Source organism: Hemiscyllium ocellatum, chromosome 37, assembly GCF_020745735.1.
Source record: "Hemiscyllium ocellatum isolate sHemOce1 chromosome 37, sHemOce1.pat.X.cur, whole genome shotgun sequence".
NCBI classification, from domain to species: domain Eukaryota; kingdom Metazoa; phylum Chordata; class Chondrichthyes; order Orectolobiformes; family Hemiscylliidae; genus Hemiscyllium; species Hemiscyllium ocellatum.
This window is the reverse complement of record NC_083437.1, coordinates 30,317,227-30,336,477: the sequence shown is the minus strand read 5'-3', so window position 1 is coordinate 30,336,477 and position 19,251 is coordinate 30,317,227. Positions and strand designations below refer to the sequence as shown.

Genomic DNA, 19,251 nt, shown 5'->3' with positions numbered 1-19,251 from the left:
TGCACCAGCAGCCTCAAATCAATTAAATGCTAATGAGCTGTGTTGACAGCTCTCCAAGGTGGCTTTGTTAATTGGCTCCCGGCGCTGAATGTGGTGTCATTCTCTTTAAAGACGAGAATGTATTTTTAATGGAATCAACATAGGACAATACTGTACTTCGCACTTCTTGAATAATGGCATAATTACAAACATATTAGTGTGTAATTATACCACGAGTCACCAAAATGCAGCGTGGTTGGGTGTAATAAAGCTGTAATCAGTAACAATTGCTTACAGCATGTTGAAGAGTTTGACAAAAAAAATCTATGCTACAGCAAAGGAATGACCAATTATTAAATACCGAAATTATGCGTCTGTTTCCTTGGAATTTCCTTGGTTATTAAGGGACCTGAGTGAAGGTATGGGCAGCCATGGTGGGGTGGGCTATTGTGGAAGAAGAGACATGGAAGGGCAGCAGAAAGTTTTGCTTTTCGAGAATGGGACGGAAATCTCTTGAGGAGGCACTTGCTCTTACTCGTGATTGTGGTGAGATCCAAATTCAGGAACCCTCAACAGAAAACTTAGGTGTTTTATTGTAAAGGAAACATGTGCAATGTTCTGGAATGAGCATCTCTGGGGAGTCAAACTACAGCGGTCAGCTCTTTTTGTGAGTCGGTACATGCAGAAAGAGCCTCCTTTACAACAGAAGGAATGTTATAGTTGTTGGTTGAGGAGGAAAAGACCTCCTCTGGTATGCTTCCCATTGTTTGCACCTTAGCACTGCTGTTCACTTGCCCCCTGCCATGGAGCTAGTGCAGTCTTGGATGAGGCGAGGGAATTGAGGTGGACGTGGGGATTGGTGTGCAATAGGTTATATGGGCAATGCAGAGATTAGAAGGGAATGGGTCAGGCAGCTTGTGGAGGTACTAGTGACAATTTTTCAAACAAATTTCTGCCACTTGTTGAAAAGCAGCAGATAATGTGCTATTGTGACAGGCTTCAGGAATCTGACTGCACTCCCACCTCCTAGAAATCTTGAGCCAGAGGTTGGTACAAAGAAAGACATGGTTTCTCACAGCCTTAGGGATTCCCAATGCTCTGTATAGCCAATACAGTTCTTTTTGAAGTGCTGTTGTAGTCAGAAACACAGCAGCCAATTTGCAGACAGCAAGGTCCTGTACGCAGCTCTCCAGCTTACCAGTTTTTAATCTAACAGCAAAACACTGGGGAGGCTTGAAATCTGAAACAACACAGAGAATGCTGGAGAAACTCAGCAGCATCAGGGGAGAGAGAAATAGGGTTAACATTTCAAATCCAGAAGAGCCATACAACAGCTCAAAAGTATATTATTGACTATGAAATTGTTCTCGGTGCCCAGGGGTAATGAGTGCCGCAGTATAATTGCATGTTCTTTCTAATAAGAAAATGGCGATGATATTATGGGTTTTGACTTCCTTTCATAAGATGCTGTGGCCTTTGTTCTGTACACAGTTTCAATCGATGCCATCCGAGAAGTGTGCGAGGGGAAGCAATCAGAGATCTTCCAGCGTTACCCAGAAGGGAGCTTCGACCCAAACTGCTGCTTCAGTATTTACTACGGGGACCACATGGAATCTCTTGATCTGGTTTCATCAAATGGTGAGGAGGCCCGAACGTGGATCACAGGCCTCAAGTACTTAATGGCAGGGATCAGTGATGAAGACAGCCTTTCGAAACGGCAGAGGACACGTGACCAATATCCTTTCCAGCAACGGCTTTTGGTCTTCCACCGGATTGCATGTGATGCTTTTTGTTCTGGGAATACATGACAAAAAAATGGTTTCAGAAAATGCCCTTTAATTTTGGTGAGACAGTGGAGAGGCTGAAGTTTGCCATCTCTGATTGGATGAACCTTCCATCTCATGATGTCCTGTCTGCTTCCACACATCTCCAATTGGTCACTTGATCTGTCAATCCTTGTGGGATGACATCTCCCCACAATCAATTGTTTTCCTGGCTGGAAATGATCCTTGACTCTCAGTCAAAGTGTCCTTTCCAACCTTTCCAATATTTCTGAAGCTGATAACCAAAGCTGTTGAAATAAATATACAATTTTTTTTATGATCCTATGTTTTTTTTCTGTCCTGGTTTCTCTCAGGAAACGTAAAGTTGCCATAGTCCAAACAGGCCGTAGGGCTGCTCTCTCACTGGAGAGAGCTGACTGGTGATGGTTTAGCCTGAGGGTCACCACACCTCAGGGGAGAGGAGAGGATGAGAAGGAGAGCCCTTCATGGTAACCTCAGCCAATACGAGAATTGATCCCACACTGTTGGAATGACTCAGTGTCGCAAACTCTCAGCAGCAACCTGGGGATTACAGAGTCACAGCAGCATAGAAGGAACCCACTGAAGTCTATTCCAACTCTCTGTTGAGCAATCCAATCCGCCCCATCTCCCTTAATCCATCTCCAGAGCCCAGGGCTCCTAGTTTCCTGAAGTGGTCATTTAGTTTCCTTTTGAATTACTAATCATCACCATTTCCACTCCGACATGGACAGTGAGGCCCAGGTTTGTACCACTCGCTGTTTTAAAAGGTTCTTCCTCCCTACCTCTCACCCAAAACCTTAAATCGGTGACTCCAGGTGCTTGTAATGTCAGCCGTGATGAGAATAGCTTATCTTTTTAATACGTTGATTCCAGGAGTCACCATGATAATCGTGGCATGTTAGCAACTCTAATGTTTCTAAATGCAATCTCAAACTTCCAAGTTGGCTGGGTCAGAACCAGGGGATAATGTTATTTTGGTGACGCTGTCTGAAACCAGAGGTGAGAGCCATTAGACCAGCTCTGAGGGGCAGAAAAGATGAGAGAGGATGTCTACCTGCCTGAGTAATTACACTGCTGAAGTCCGAGTCCCCAAACTCTGTGGGCTGTGTCGGGTGTGATGCAGTTAAATCCACATTGCCATTAGTTTACATTTAATACACATTGCAAAGTGATTTGATGTTTTCACACAACATCTGCTCAGCTGTCAGGGAGAAATGCTGAGAACATGCATTTCTAAACCTTCAGCCAAAAAGTGTCACACAGGGCTAAGGAGTACAGTGTACAATGTCAGTGCAACTTGCGGATTAACCCTGGATTTGGGATTTGAGAGCAACTTGTAGACTCTGGTCTCTCAGGAACTGGAGTTTGTTGGGTGGAATTCCTTATCACACTTTAGAAACCCATCACTCCAGGTTTTAATGGATGTGTAAAAGGAGGCTCTCAGTTGTGGAACAACACTGATAGTCATTCTATTATCACTGATAGTCAATGTATAATCACTGATAGTCCTCGCATAATCACTGATAGTCCTCGCATAATCACTGATAGCCATCATATCATCACTGATAGACCGTGTATAATCACCGATAGACCTTGTAGAATCACTGCTAGACCGTGTATAATCACCAATAGTCATCGTATAATCACCGATAGACCTTGTATAATCACTGACAGCCATCGTATAATCACTGATACACCTTGTATAATCGTTGACAGATGATGTATGGTGCAGCACAAGGGCTCTTGTGCACTGGCACTATCTCTACCTCTGGCCTGGACAGCCTCGCATTCAAGTCCTACCTGCTCCAAAGGTGTGTCATAACATCTCAGAACAGGTCGATTAAAATTATCCATAATGCAGATGACCATTGTTCCCATCACATCTACGCTGGCTCTGTGAAAGGAATTCCCTTGTAATCCTATTCCCCACAGAGGCAAATAGTCATTCAAAGAGGGTGACCAACTCTTAACATTTTCCTGGAGCTTTAATCACACAACAACCAACCCCACCCAACTTTGGTAGCTAACATGTCCAATTTAAAAAGAAAAAGTAATTTATTTAGCATCCAGGTAATTTTCCTTAGTGGGGGCTTTTGTTGTTTGTAGCTGCGAATTAGAAATGATTTTTTTAATCTTTGGAGGTTCCAGGGCAATGCAAGAGGGTTGGCCACCCTTAGTTTTACAAAACGTTCCCTCTCATCTCTGAATGGTTCTCTCTCTTTGGATTTGAAGATGAACCCCAGACTTTGTGCTGTTTGGGTTAAACTGAAATCTCCTGCAGTATTTTATTTCCAGCACCCATCTTTACTTTGCCCATTTAGACAACAGAGGTTTGCCTGGAGCAGCCCTGTGTTTCATGGTCTGTTGGTTAACTTTCTGTTACCTAACGTTAATGTCACACTCATTACTATTAATGATTCTAAGGCAGGAAGATTGAAAACAAAACAATGCGGTGGCCCACCACATCACAACACACTTTTAATGCTGATGAGAGATGAGAATTGCTTTCTGCTTGCTAATGGATATCCACAGCAGAGTGGGAAAAACAGAACAAATGAAGCTCTGATAACTTATGACCTGCTGATGAGCTTCAGCTGCTGACCTTTTCCTCTGAGCTCCATCAGTGGAGCACACTATCAAGAGAACCAATCTTTTGGGTGTATTAGATGAGAGAATATGCCAGAGGCTGCGCTGAATCCTGCCATGAGTCTGGTGTTTCAGAAAGAGATTGCATTTTGCATTCCCTTAATAAGAGGTTAAGAAATAGGAGCAGGAGAAGACCATCGGGCATGGTGTGGCACGGTGGCTCAGTGGTTAGCACTGCTGCCCCACTGTGCCAGGGACCCAGGTTCAGTTCCTGCCTTGTGTGATTGTCGGTATGGAGTTTGCACATTGTTCCCGTGTGTATGTGTGGGTTTCCTCCAGGTGCTCCAGTTTCCTCCCACAATCTAAAAATGTGCTGGTCAGGTGAATTGGCCATGCTAAATTACCCATGGTGTTAGGTGCATTAGTCAGGGGTAATTATTGGGTAAGGGGAATAGGTCTGGGTGAGTTGGTAACCCTCATTGAATGACTCTTTGTCTCTGTTCAGAGGGTTGGTGTGGACTTGTTGGGCCGAAGGGCCTGTTTCCATACTGTAGGGATTCTAATCTAATTTATCTGGGCCATTGAGCCTACTCCACTAATCAATAAGATCATGGCTGATCTTTTAAGGGCTTACCCACCCGCTCACCAAAACTCCTTAATTCATTTACTGTTCAAAAATCTACCTTTCTTTGTCCTCCCACTCATTTTCCTTCAATTTTCCCAACTTAAATTCGCAGATCCTTCCCTTAGTCTCCAAATTTGTTGCCAAGGTCTGTCAGACTCAAATTGTTTTTTATTAAGAAAAGCCTTTGTTGAGTACTGGTCGGTCTTGGTGCATCATCAAGTGCACGAGAGAATATGAAATAGGAAGAGGCCACTCAGCCCATCAGGCTCATCATTTCCTGTTCAATGTATCCAAATGCATAGTCTATCCCACTGCCTTGAAGGTCCCTGAGCAATAGTCAATGAAGATGAGCTCCATTTCTCCGTGTTGTCTTTAACTGTTACTCACGTGGCTAAAGCAGACATTTGCTGAAGCAGATAAGAATGGGGACGGCTGCCTGAGTGTTGGTGAGGTCCTGCAGCTGATGCATAAGCTCAATGTTAATCTGCCTCGCCAGAAAGTCAAGCAGATGTTCAAGGTAAGAGGATTCTCTAGTTGATTCATTCTTATTTTCTAAGTCTTAAGCTGCAGCGAGTGCAGTCTGGTGTGCTCCACATGAGCAAGACAGACATTGTCTTTCAGTTTGCATCCTTGAATGTCCCAAAACTCTTTACAGCCACTGAAATATTTTGATGAGTTGTCACTGTTGTAATGTATCAAATGCAGCATCATATTTGAACACAGCAAGCTCCCACAAACAGTAATAATCAAATAATCGATTTTTTGGTCGAAATCTAAAAGTTGGCCAGATTACCAGGGACACATCACTTGTTCTTTTGACACTGGCCATGGGATCTTTCACATCCATCGAAGACCAAGTCACAGATCCCTGAAGTGGCAGAGCACATAATTAAGATGATTAAGATGGCATATGGGACACTTACTTTCATCAGTCCTGGCATAGAGTATAAGAGCAAGTACATAATATTGGAGTTGTAGAGAGCATTGGTCAGGCCACATCTGGAGTACTGTGTGCAGTTCTGATCACCTCACTATAGGAAGGATGTGATTGCACAGAGAAGATTTACCATAATGTTGTCTGAGATGGAGATACTGAGCTACAAAGAGAGACGAAATAGGCTTGGATTGTTACCTTTGGAGCAGAGAAGGCTGAGGGGAGAACAGAGAGTCTTAGAGTCATAGAGATGTACAGCATGGAAACAGACCCTTCAGTCCAACCCGTCCATGCCAACCAGAAATCCCAACCCAATGTAGTCCCACCTGCCAGCACCTGGCCCATATCCCTCCAAACCCTTCCTATTCATATACCTATACAGATGCCTTTTAAATATTGCAATTGTACTAGCCTCCAACACTTCCTCTGGCAGCTCATTCCATACCCATACCATCCTCTGAGTGAAAACGTTGCCCCTTAGATCTCTTTTACATCTTTCCTCTCTCACCCTAAACCTATGCCCTCGAGTTCTGGGCTCCCTCACTCCAGGGAAAATACTTTGTCTATTTATCCTATCCATGCCCCTCATGATTTTATAAACCTCTATAAGGTCACCCCTCAGCCTCTGGCGCTCCAGGGAAAACAGCCCCAGCCTGTTCAGCCTCTCCCTATAGCTCAAATCCTCCAATCCTGACAGCATCCTTGTAAATCTTTTCTGAACCCTTTCAAGTTTCACAACATCCCTCCGATAGGAAGGAGACCAGAATTGCATGCAATAGTCCAACAGTGGTCTAATCAATGTCCTATACAGCTGCAGCATGACCTCCCATCTCCTGTACTCAATACTCTGACCAATAAACGAAAGCATACCAAATGCCTTTTTCACTATCCTATCTATCTGCGACTCTACTTTCAAGGAGCTATGAACCTGCACTCTGAGTTCTCTTTGTTCAGCAACACCCCCTAGACCCTTACCATTGAGTGTAAAGTTCTGCTAAGATTTGCTTTCCCAAAATGCAGCGCCTCACATATATCTAAATTAAACTCCAGCTGCCACTCCTCAGCCCACTGGCCCATCTGATCAAGATGTCATTGTAATCTGAGGTAATCTTCTTTGCTGTCCACTACACCTCCAATTTTGGTGTCATTTGCAAACTTACTAACTATACCTTTTATGGTCACATCCAAATCATTTATATAAATGACAAAAAGTAGTGGACCCAGCACTGATCCTTGTGGCCTCCAGTCTGAAAACAACCCTCCACCACCACCCTCTGTCTTCTACCTTTGAGCCAGTTCTGTATGTAAATGTCTAGTTCTCCCTGTATTCCATGTGATCTAATCTTGCTAACCAGTCTCCCATGGGGAACCTTGTCGAACGCCTTATTGAAGTCCACATAGGTCACGTCTACCGCTCTGCCCTCATCAATCCTCTTTGTTACTTCTTCAAAACACTCAATCAAGTTTGTGAGACATGATTTCCCACGTACAAAGCCATGACTATCGGTCATCAGTCCTTGCCTTTCCAAATACATGTATATCTCATCCCTCAGGATTCCCTCCAACATCTTGCCCACCACCGATATCAAGCTCACCGGTCTACGGTTCTCTGACTTGTCCTTACCACCATGATTGAGATGTATAAGATTATGGGGGTTACAGTGTGATTAGAGAATGTCTATTCCTCTTGGTTGAGGGACCAATCATGAGAGAGCACAGTTTTCGGGTAAGGGGCAGGAGATTCGGAGGGCACATGGGAAGAAACGTTTTCACTCAGTGAATGCTGGGAATCTGGAATGCACTGCCTGGGAAGGTAGTGGAGGCTGGAATCTTTATTAGCTTTAGAAGATATTTGGATAAGTACATCAAATATCATAACATTCAAGGATATAGGACAAGTGCACAAAATTGAGGTTAGCGCAGTTCTAATGGCAGTTATGTCAATGGATACCCAATGGGCCAAAAGTCCCTTTCTGTGTCGTATGAATGGATGGATGTGTTAATTGCCCCATGTGACTCTGACAATGTTTGACCAATCATGACCCTGTGAAGCATCTTTGAAGCTTTTTCTGTATTAAAGGTGCAATATAAATGCAAGCCATTCTTGCTGTTTCCTGAATTGCCTGAGTTAACGGCTATCAGTCAGAACAGTGCCAACACATCTTTCATACAATCCAGACTCATTCAGACCACCAACACTCTGTGTAGTTTGTCATTAGAATATGGAATCATATTTTTCAGCAACATTGCCATTTGATTTCTCATTTTGATTCAACTCCTATAGCCTTGTGACACCTGTTTCGAGTGTACAACACAGCAGTGCATCCAACACAAAGATTTTACTGAAGTGAAGCTTGCAGAGCTCGCATGGCAGAGGTCACATGATTATGACAGCATAGTATTCATGGTTGTATTTCAATTCAAACATACCCTTTTTGAAAAAAAAACATTTTTAAAAAGGGCATACATAATTTTGTACATTTTTGGTTACCCAAGTTACCAACTGTATGCACGACTGATCTCATTCTAGTAGTCACAAACCATGTCTCACCTTATCAACTTGTCCGAAACAGCCTGATGTATGGTGGAGAGTGATTTGACAGAATTTTCAGCCACTATCTCTCCAGTGGCCATCTGTACCTGTGATTGTGCTTCCTTTTAGCCAGAGACTTGTGTGCAGAATGATTCAACTGTTTACAGTGAGAACCCTGGTCTCCCTGTATTGGACATGCCTTCCCACATTGCACGATGCCTTCTGCAGTATTCACACCCCATTGTTTGTCTGTGACTGTTCTGCCCTGTGTGTCTGGAGTTTCTGTCAGTATAACACTTGGTTTCTTCTGCATTAATCTGCTCTAGCTGGAGATTGACTACCTTGGAATGCTGGGCAGGTTAATTGCTCATCTGGATGTAAGTTTTCCTTCTCTCAGTTGGTGTATTTACACGTTTGGATCAAAGTTAGTGAGAAGGTTTGTAGCTCGGGTGCTCGTTGTTGTGGTTCTGTTCGCTGAGCTGGGAATTTGTGTTGCAGACGTTTCGTCCCCTGTCTAGGTGACATCCTCAGTGCTTGGGAGCTTCCTGTGAAGCGCTTCTGTGATTTTTCCTCTGAGGTTTGTAGTGGAATGAGCCATCCTATAAATGCTGGAGGAAACATCACAGAAGCGCTTCACAGGAGGCTCCCAAGCACTGAGGATCTCACCTAGACAGGGGACGAAACATCTGCAACACAAATTCCCAGCTCGGCGAACAGAACCACAACGTTTGGATCCCTTATTCCTAATACCAGTCTGTGTCTAATTAGCTCATTCTTTAATTGTGCAAATTCACAGGGTTCTGCAAGCTGAGTTAATGAATTCATATGTTGATCAATCTTTCTCAATGTATTCTCTCGTATTGAAAACATCATTTTTTTTACCTTATTGTCACAGTTGTAGTGAAAAGTTATGTTCTGAGTGTAGTACAGGCAGGGTATTCCACCCAAAGTGCAATAAGGTAATAGAGTAAGGAACACAATGTTACTGCAGAAATGCATAAAGAGTGAGATCAACATTTAAATTTAAAATTTGAGAGCCCCATTCTGAAATCTGATCATCCATATGAAACAATCACTTGGGGCTCAAAATGTGCTTTCAAAGCTTTTAAAATATTGTTTTAAAGTTTCTGTGGTAACTATATTTTACTCTTCAGAGGGGTTTACCGTGAAATCTATTTTGAAACAATCCCTTTCCAACTGTGACAAAAGTGTAGCAACTTGTAACTGTTCTGATTTGTTCAATAAATTGAGCTACTGCATAATTCTATCAGTATTCATGGAATAATTCCCAATTTTGCCTCATATTTTAGTCATTTGAACAGGAGCTCGCAGGGGAAACCTTCAGCCATCGTTTTGTGTATCACTGTGATCTTTGTTTTTTTACTTTATCAATGGCATCTCACAGTTCTGTGCAGTGCTTTTCATTTTAGCTCTGGATAGTCACCATTTCTGACACCCATGTTTCATGTGTACAACACAAAGGCTTTATTGAAGTGAAGCTTAAGATGTCAGTCTGCAGGGTTATACGTCATGGAAGAGGTCACATGACTGAGGCAGACTAGATAAGACGTTTGTTCATGATAGCATTTCAATGCACACTTCACACTGATATAATAACATAGTGCCTTCATTGGAATAATTGACACATCATTGCAATAGTTTGAACTGACAGACAATAGTGCATATACACATTTAGGTGATCTGCCACTTGAATGAACCATCCTTGACAACCTGAAAGGTGTGACTCATCTAACAAAACTGAACTGTGCAGTTTAGGATTTAGATGTGCATTTCGATGCTGCTTAACTGAATTAATCCCAAATGATAATGATATCATTCACTCTCAACTAATCAGGAATGACATGAGATAATCTCTACTTATTGTAGCTCATTTAGAAAGAGCAAATTTAACCATCACTTTAGCAGTAGGATGACTCGGATGTGGTAGTGGAAAAAAAACGAAATCAAAAACGAATTTGAAACTCATTTTTAATATTTTATTTAACAAAGTTTATGTAATCATTCGTAATTGCTTCATGAAGACCTACACAAGTTTTCAAATTTGATTAGAATGATTTACGATGGGTGTAGAAAGAATTAGCTCAGTTATAAATGTTGCTGGAGCTGCTTTGGGACTACTGTCTCAAATCCTCCCTACATTATTAAATCTCCTTAAATAACTGCTCACAGTTCCAGGCATGGAGGAGCCAACAGACATTAGTCTCAGAAAAAAAGCCACAACTTTTTACCTGGAAAATAAACTTAATTTACAAGATGGATACTCAATTCAAAATGGAAATTGTTAGATTCTTGAGTGATCACATTATGGGATGTGAAATGAAGACTGAAGAATGAGGTTAAGATACAGATTGACCATGATCTAAAAGAATGGTTGAACAGGTTTGATAGGCTGAATGGCCTCCTCCTGTTCCGATGATAGAAGGTCTTCCAAATAGTAATTGAAAGGTTTCACTCTCTATTTCCGAAAGGTGCATAGAAAGGAAAGGCTGTAGAAATACAGAATCAGAACAGTTTCATCATTGATAAGCAGAAAGCACTTCTGAAAAGCAAGGCATCGGTGAGGCCACATCGCAAATACTGTGTACACTTTTGGTCTCTTTATTTAAGGAAGGGTGTAGATATATTAGAGATAGTTCAGGACAGATTTACTAGATTGAAAGCATTTTTCTCATTCAGAAGACGTTGTCTGCACAAGGTAGACCAGCGTGCCTTTGCCAAGGCCTAATGTCCTTTGATGGTGAACTGCCTTCTTGAACTGTTGCAGTCTTTGGGGTGTGGGAACATCGACAGTGCCGTTTCAGGATGTTGAACCAGTGACACTGAAGGAATGACAATATATTCCCAGTCAGGATGGTGAGTGAACGTGATGTGGTTATATTCCCACATATCTGCTGCCCTTGTCCTTCCAGATGGTAGTGGTGTGGTTTTAGAAGGACCTGTCAAAGAACCCTGGCGAATGTCTGCAGTACATCTAGTAGCTAGCACATACTGTTGCTACAGTGTGTCAGTGGTGGAGGTAGTGGATGCTTGTGAATACGGTACTCATCAAACGGGCTGTTGTCAAGCTTCTTTCGTGTTGTTTGGGCTGCACTCAACCAGGTAAGTGGGGACTTGTGCCTCGTAGATGGTAGACAGGCTTTGGGGAATCAGGTGGTGAGTTATCTGCCACAGTATTCCTCATCTCTGGCCTGCTCTTATAGCCACTGTGTTTATGTGGTGAGTCCAGTTCAGTTTCTGGTCAATGGTAATCCCTAGGATATTGATAGCGGGTGATTCAGTGATGGTGATGTCATTGAATGAATGTCAAGAGGTGATTGTCAGATCCTGCCTTGTTGGAGATGGCAATTTCTGGGCAGTTGTATGGCTCAAATGTTACCTTGTACAGATCTTGCTGCATTTGAATATTGACTGCTTCAATATCTGACGAATCACAAAAAGTGCTGAACATTGTGAAATCATTGGTAAACATCTCTACTTCTGACCTTATGATGGAGGGAAAGTCAATTTATGATGCAGCTGAAGATGGTTGGGCCTTGTGCATGAGGAACTCTTGCAGAGATGGCCTGGAGCTGCGAGGACAATCCTCCAACAACCGCCACCATCGTCCTTTGTCCAAAGTATGTCTTAGAGGGAGAGCTTTCCCACTAATTCCCAATGTACTGAAGGCTCTTTGATGCCACACTCAGTCAATGTGGCTTTGATATCAATGCAATCACATCACCTCTGGAACTCAGCTCTTTTGTCCAGGTTTTGACCAAGCCTACAATGAGGTCAGGCATTGAGTGGTCCTGATAAAACCCAACCTGGGTAACATTTTCTGTGTTTTGCTGTCCTTAGAATTTATGAGTGACTTTTGCTTGATAGAACTGTTGATAACACTTTCCATCACTTTACTGATGGTTGAGAGTGGACTGATGGGACAGTAATTGACTGGTTGGACTTGCCCTGCTTTTTGCATACAGGACAAATCTGGGCAATTTGCTATGCTGTTGGGTAGATACTTTTCAAACTGCTCATCTTGTCCCCAACTCTCTTTCTTTACCATCTTACTGTTTTTCCTCTCCTACCTTCAGAACTTTGTTGCATTAGTTGTGACTGAACAGTCAGTCATCCTGTCTGAATGTGTTGGAGTTTGCTCTGGTATGATCTTTACTTCCCTGAGGAGTTTCCAGCCAGGGTCACTGGATGACAACAGTGAGAGAGGAATCCCTGACTGTATATCCCCAACTGACCTCCTCTTGACTATCTAACCCATGAATCTGCAAGCCAATTGAAAACCCTTGGATTTTGCCTTGCCCTGAAAGATTACACATCATTGCATTTGCAGAGCAGAAAGGAAAATACAGGGACTGTCGGGGGTATCTGAACAATGGAGTGATAACTTGAGCATACATGTTACGGGACAGCCTGAAATTAGGCCTTGGAATTGTAAGGCTTGTATAGGTCCCAGGACACTACTGTCCAAACCATAGTGAGTTTTGAGAAGATTTGTAGCTCAGGTTGAGGTTCTGGATGTAAGTTTGCTCACTGAGCTGGGAAGTTCATTTCCTGATGTTTCATCACCCTACTAGGTAACATCTTCAGTGGGCCTCAGGCAAAGCAGTGCACATGATTCTTGCTTTCTATATTATATGTTTGAGTTTCTTTGGGTTGGTGATGTCATTTCCTATGGTGATGTAATTTCCTATTCGTTTTCTCAGGGGGTGGTAGATGGGGTCAAACTCGATGTGTTTGTTGATATCCAAACCATATATTTAGCTCAAAATCATTTCTTCATCTTTCCTTTTCTGTTAATTATTATTAATTGTGGCTAAAACTCTCGTTGAGTTGGCTCTGTGCAATTGGCTGGAAGGACGTTATCCAGTTATAACATATATAGTTATTTCATCCATAGCTCAAAGTGAATGAGGGACTGAAATGGCTCGATGTTGCCTGAAGATGCCTCAAATCGTTCCTCTGGGGTTCTGCTGCCTACTGATTAGGGGCAGAGGGCAACTTCATAAGTGATGTTCTGAAGATGGTTGAACATTTTCCATATAACTCAGATACTCTTTAAGTGCACAGTCTTTATGAATGTTTGGTAACTTCCCTGGAAAGGGTTGGAGATGTTGGTAAATAGAGTCAGAATCGTTTCTGCAGAGCCGGTTAATCTGATAACCAGTGGACGTCTGCCCCTTTCTCTTCAGTACAGGTTAGCCCAAAGACACTAGAGTTTGCTCCCTCACACTTTCCCCATGCTACATGAAAGTAGTAATGAAATGCCAAGAAATAGCATGTATTTGCCAGGTTATATAAAATCACGGTTGATATAAAGGTTTTGCTTGAGGGGCCCTCATAATATTGTCTCATTTCTTCAGTCTTTACAGAATTGCACACACCATTAACTAACAACTATACTTAATAGCTAGTGCCATATGTCTTCATCCAGCCCAGATGGTTAAGCTTAGCACATAATCAGAAGTGTCGCATGGTCTATTAGAAAGAGAGTTAATCCTTGTTTTTGCATTTTGCATATCAGTTTCAGAACCAATTGTTTCCATGCGACACACAATTGTTTGCTCCAGTTATGAATTTTGAAACCTACTTTAGACTAAACTGCTCCTCTGCCTCCGACCAATCACCTTTTACCCGCAGAGCCTGATCTTATGTAATTTCTCTTCCCACTTTTCGTCTCATGTTCCTTTCCATGCTCAGCTCAACACTGAGGCCACACAGAAAGTGATCATAAACTGTGGCTCAATCTTTGTCTTTATTTCTTGCCGGTGTTTGGCACAGCGGTAATTGGTTGAGGTTGAGCTGGACTGCGCACATGTGTCCGGGCTCTGGTGAAAAAGCCACTGCTGGACAAACCGTTGACAGAGTTAGAGAGCTGTACGGCACAGAAACAGACCCTTTGGTCCAAACGTGCCGACCAGATATCCTAAATTAACCTAGTCCCATTTGCCAGCACCCGGCCCATATCCCACTAAATCCTTCCTGTTTATGTACCCATCCAGATGCCTTTTAAATGTTGTGATTGTATCAGACATTTGATGACAAGCTCACCACTTCAAAGATCCTAGCAGGGAATATAATCACCAACTCTGCTTGAACATGTTCCTGTTGTCACATGGACTCCTGCCTCCCTCCAGCTTACCTCCACACTCTTGATCATTGAATATGTCCACCTCAAAGCCTCTGCCTATCTTTACCAATCAGAAAGCAAACACACTTTTCCTTCTCCAATTGGATGATTCTTAATTATCAGCCAGGCTGCTTCTGATCCCCATGCCCATTTTGTTTTTATGAGCAATGAAGAACTCCGTTTTCAATTCTCCAGTTATTTTCTTGCAGCTATGACCTGGAGATGAATCTTTTAATTCTTTGAGACTCTAGGACAACCTTGGAGTGTTTGCAACCCTAGGTTTTGGATAGGGAGAGAATATTCCCCCTTCAGTACAGAGTGTAATTAAAGGCTGCCAACATAAGATAGTCAGCAAGATATCCAGTAGAGAATTCAGACTAAACAGCTTCACCAAATAAATGGTAAGAATGTGGAACTTGGCTCACATAGGGTGTAATTGAAGTGAGTGGTGTAGGTGAATTTAAGGGTGTTATGGACGAGGCCAGACCCTAACTTTGCTCGTTGTTTTAAGCAGGTGTACAGTGGATATTCCAGGAGAGAGCCAGCTGGTCAAACCACTTCATGTAAAACAAAACAGAATTTATTTACAAGATTACTGAATGAAGCACAAAGAACAGAAAACAGAATACCGAATAACCTATCCTATCCAAAAATCCAACAGAGTATCCCAACTAAATGATGCTGTTCCAAAATATTTGCAACAATCCCCATAAACACCTCTTGGCATAAAGGATAAATACAAACTCAAGTCCTTCCAGGATAGAGGTCAGAGAGAGACAACTGACTGGGAGCTGCTTCCAACAGCCTTTCTTCATTACTACCTACAAAAAACCCAAACCAGAGAAAAGCTGAGCTGGGAGATCTGGCCACTCCCCTTTTATTATACAAGTTTCTTTTAAACTTGAAAGCCTTCTGCCTGAGGCAATGTCTGTTAACTGTAAAAGACTGGCCCTAAAATCCATCCAAACTCAGACTTTTTGGAACTGTGTCATTTCCAACCTCTCTGAAATGAAAACCAAGGACAACCTAACCTTGTTAAGCAGCAACTTGGTCACAGGGGAAACTATCAAGCGAAATTAGGGAAAAGGGAATGGAAAATGTTATGGACCAGAACAAATCACCATGCAGTACAGGGCAGCATGGTGGCACAGTGGTTAGCACTGCTGCCTCACGGTGCCAGGGACCCAGGTTTGATTTCTGCCTTGGGTAACTGACTGTGTGGAGTTTGCACATAGTCCCCGTGTCCCCTGGTTTTGTCCCACAATCCAAAGATGTGCAGGTTAGGTGAATTGGTCATGTTAAATTGCCCATAGTCAGGGATGAATACAGGGTATGGGTCTGGTTGGGTTTCTCTTCGGAGAGTCAGTCTGGACTTGTTGGGCTGAAGGGCCTGTTTCCATATTGTAGAGAAACTAATCTAATCCAAACCCCCTCAAAATACTTAAAAGGAGATGGCCTAGACAATCTTTTTCTGACTTTAAAGGCAAGTTGCATTGCAGGTGCAATTTGATTGGTCAAACTATGAGTCTTGAAGCAGAACACATTTTATTTATATACTATAATGTATGTAAGATACAACAAAAGAAAGAAGAAATTGGAATAACAACTTTATTGGAAAATTTAACAGAATAATAAATTATTTAACTACTAAACAGTAACTGTTTCCATATAGTAACATCCCATAAACACACCCTTGACAAAGGCAAATTCATAAAAACACATTGTCTCTCAGGCAATTCTCCAGTCCAGGAGGACAAGCATCAAGAGAGAACTCTGAGAGGGAGAGAGACAGAGACAAAGAGAGAGAGAGAGAGTAGCAGGGAGAGATATACTGCAGCTTCCAAACCTAGCTTCAAGACCCTAGTAACAACTGCTACCGAAAAACTAACACTAAAAATTCTGGTTCTGCAAAACATTGATCCCACCCCCGCTTTTATTGTTCCCAATTACAAAAAAACCTTACAAACTGTTTCCTGTAATGGCTCTGAGTAGAATGCTCTGTGCCTCTCTCTTAGTCCTTTTTTCACAAAAAAAAGGGAAAAATACGTCTCTTAAAGCCATATTATCATCACTAAGGTCATAAAGGACGATTATATTGAGAAAAGGCGGGAGGAGGCTCCCATGGAGTGTAAACACAAGTATGGTCTAGTTGGGCAGAATGGCCAGATCCCTTTTCTCCCCTTGTGTAATCTTATGTTGTGTGTGAGCTATTCTCATGGAAACAGCATCCCCTGTTGCAGCTAATGTATCCTTCACTTTTTTAATAACAATCAACATCAACACATCCAATTCATAGATTAGAAATTCACAGACCCTTAGAAAACTGGTTGAATATCAATAGTAGAAACTTGAGTAACAATTGACTAGGGGTAAAACCCCAACCTGTAACCAGAAAAATCTAAACTCTTTCCACTCTCCAGTGGCTCACCATTGAATTCAAACCTGTCCTGATAATTAGTGGAATCATAGAATGGGACAGTGATGAAGGTGACTGACCACTTTAAATCTGTTTCAATTGTCTCAATGTTGTCTCAGAGTTGATCATCGCAAGGAAAATCCCTCAACTCTTGAACCAATCTGTCATTTGGCCTTTGTTCTTATTTTTCTTGTTATATCAGTTAAAAATTTTATTACCTGTTCTTTTCCCATATTAAACAATCTCCAGCTTTGAGTAAAAAGTGAGGTCTGCAGATGCTGGAGATCAGAGCTGAAAATGTGTTGCTGGTTAAAACGCAGCAGGTCAGGCAGCATCCAAGGAACAGGAAATTCGACGTTTCGGGCATAAGCCTTCAGGATTCCTGATGAAGGGCTTATGCCCGAAATGTCGAATTTCCTGTTCCTTGAATGCTGCCTGACCTGCTGCGCTTTAACCAGCAACACATTTTCAGCTATCTCCATCATTGCTATGTTTCCATCTTCGCGTTTTCTTTTTCACTGCTGGCTGACTAATTAACACCAGGAGCTGCATAAAGTTGTATTTTCACTGAGGCATGTCCATTAAACACAGTCAACTACACGGAAAACATATGTAGGTGGATTAAAGTTGGAACATTAACCTACTCATGTAACCCATTGGAACTCTTGGTTTGATGGAGAATCTATACAAAAGACTTTAAATTAGTTTGCTGTCATAGATAGCGGTGTGTGTGTGTGTTAGACATTATTTTTGATATGTTGTGACAGCTTAACCAAAGTAATGCTTGCAAATACACCCAGTTATATTGCTGTGAAGAGAAACATGGTGCTTGAAGCTTTTAGTCTTGCACTCATCAAGTCAAATGCAAGAATACTAAATTTCAAATGGTGACAGCAATTTATACTCCAGGACTGAGTACACCAAACCTCCACATCATCAGTGAATTCCTCTGCAGGGGTCAGAGCTGGACAACATGTACTGGAAAGGGGCACTCCCCACCTGCGCTGTCTCAACCATATCCTTGGTATCTTTTGGCATGACAAGGTAACCAACTCAGAGATTCTGGAGTGCGCTAATTTCATCAGCATGGACTGAAGTGTGCAGAGGACTCTGAAAGTCACTAGAGGGATATAGTTTTTTTTAGATTAGATTAGATTACTTACAGTGTGGAAACAGGCTCTTCGGCCCAACAAGTCCACACCGACCCGCCGAAGCGCAACCCACCCATACATTTACCCCTTACCTAACACTGCGGGCAATTTAGCATGGCCAATTCACCTAACCCACACATCTTTGGACAGTGGGAGGAAACCGGAGCACTCAGAGGAAATCCACGCAGACATGGGAAGAACGTGCAAACTCCCCGTTAGTTAGATTGAGTGAGTTGGCAGATGCAGTACAATATTGGTAAATGTGAGGTCATCCATTCCAGTAGGAAAAAACAGCAAAATGGACTATTGTATAAATGGTGAAAAGTTGCAGCATGCTGATGTGCAGGGAGACCTGGGTGAGCTTGTGCATGAATCACAAAAGGTTGGATTGGAGGTGCAGCAGGTAATTAAGAAGGCAAATGAAATATTTGCCTTCATCGCTAGAGGGATGGATTTTAAAAACAGGGAGGGTATACTGCAGGTGTACAGGGTGCTGGTGAGGCCACACCTGCATACAGGTTTGGTCTTCTTACTTGAGAAAGGATATACTGGCTCTGGAGGGGATGCAGAGGAGGTTCACTCGTTTGATTCTGGAGTTGAGAGGGTTGACCAATGAGGGAAGATTGAATAGTCTGGGATTATACTCATTGGAATTTAGAAGAATAAAGGCAGTAGATAAAGTAGAAGCAGGAGGTTGTTTCCACTGATGGATAAAACTAGGACTAGGGGCAGAGCCTCAAAGAGGAACAGATTTAAGACTGAGTTGCGGAGGAACATCTTCACCCAAAACATTGTGAATCTGTGGAATTCCCTGCCCAGTGAAGCAGTTGAGGCTACCTTGCTGAATATCTTTAAGGCAAAGATAGAATGATTTTTGAACAGTAATGGTGAGCCGACAGGTAAGTGGAGCTGAGTCCATGGAAAGATCAGCCATGATCTTATTGAGTGGTGGAGCAGGTTCGAAGGACCGAATGGCCTACTCCTGCTCCTAGTTCTTATGAATGCTAAGATAATGATGTCCATGCTGCCTTGCACATATCTGTTGGATAGACGACGGACAGATATCCACCACTTTTC

The 19,251-nt window shown here is 42.4% G+C and overlaps 1 protein-coding gene across 1 annotated transcript in view; it reads left to right on the top strand.

Annotated features, from left to right (window-relative positions):
- Positions 1-19,251, top strand: part of plch2a (phospholipase C, eta 2a) — a 422,301-nt gene that overhangs the window by 296,209 nt on the left and 106,841 nt on the right. Inside the window, exons 4-5 of the mRNA XM_060851834.1 lie at positions 1,471-1,714; positions 5,383-5,512. Of these exons, the coding sequence (XP_060707817.1) occupies positions 1,471-1,714; positions 5,383-5,512 (374 nt within the window). The remainder of the gene's footprint in view (positions 1-1,470; positions 1,715-5,382; positions 5,513-19,251) is intronic.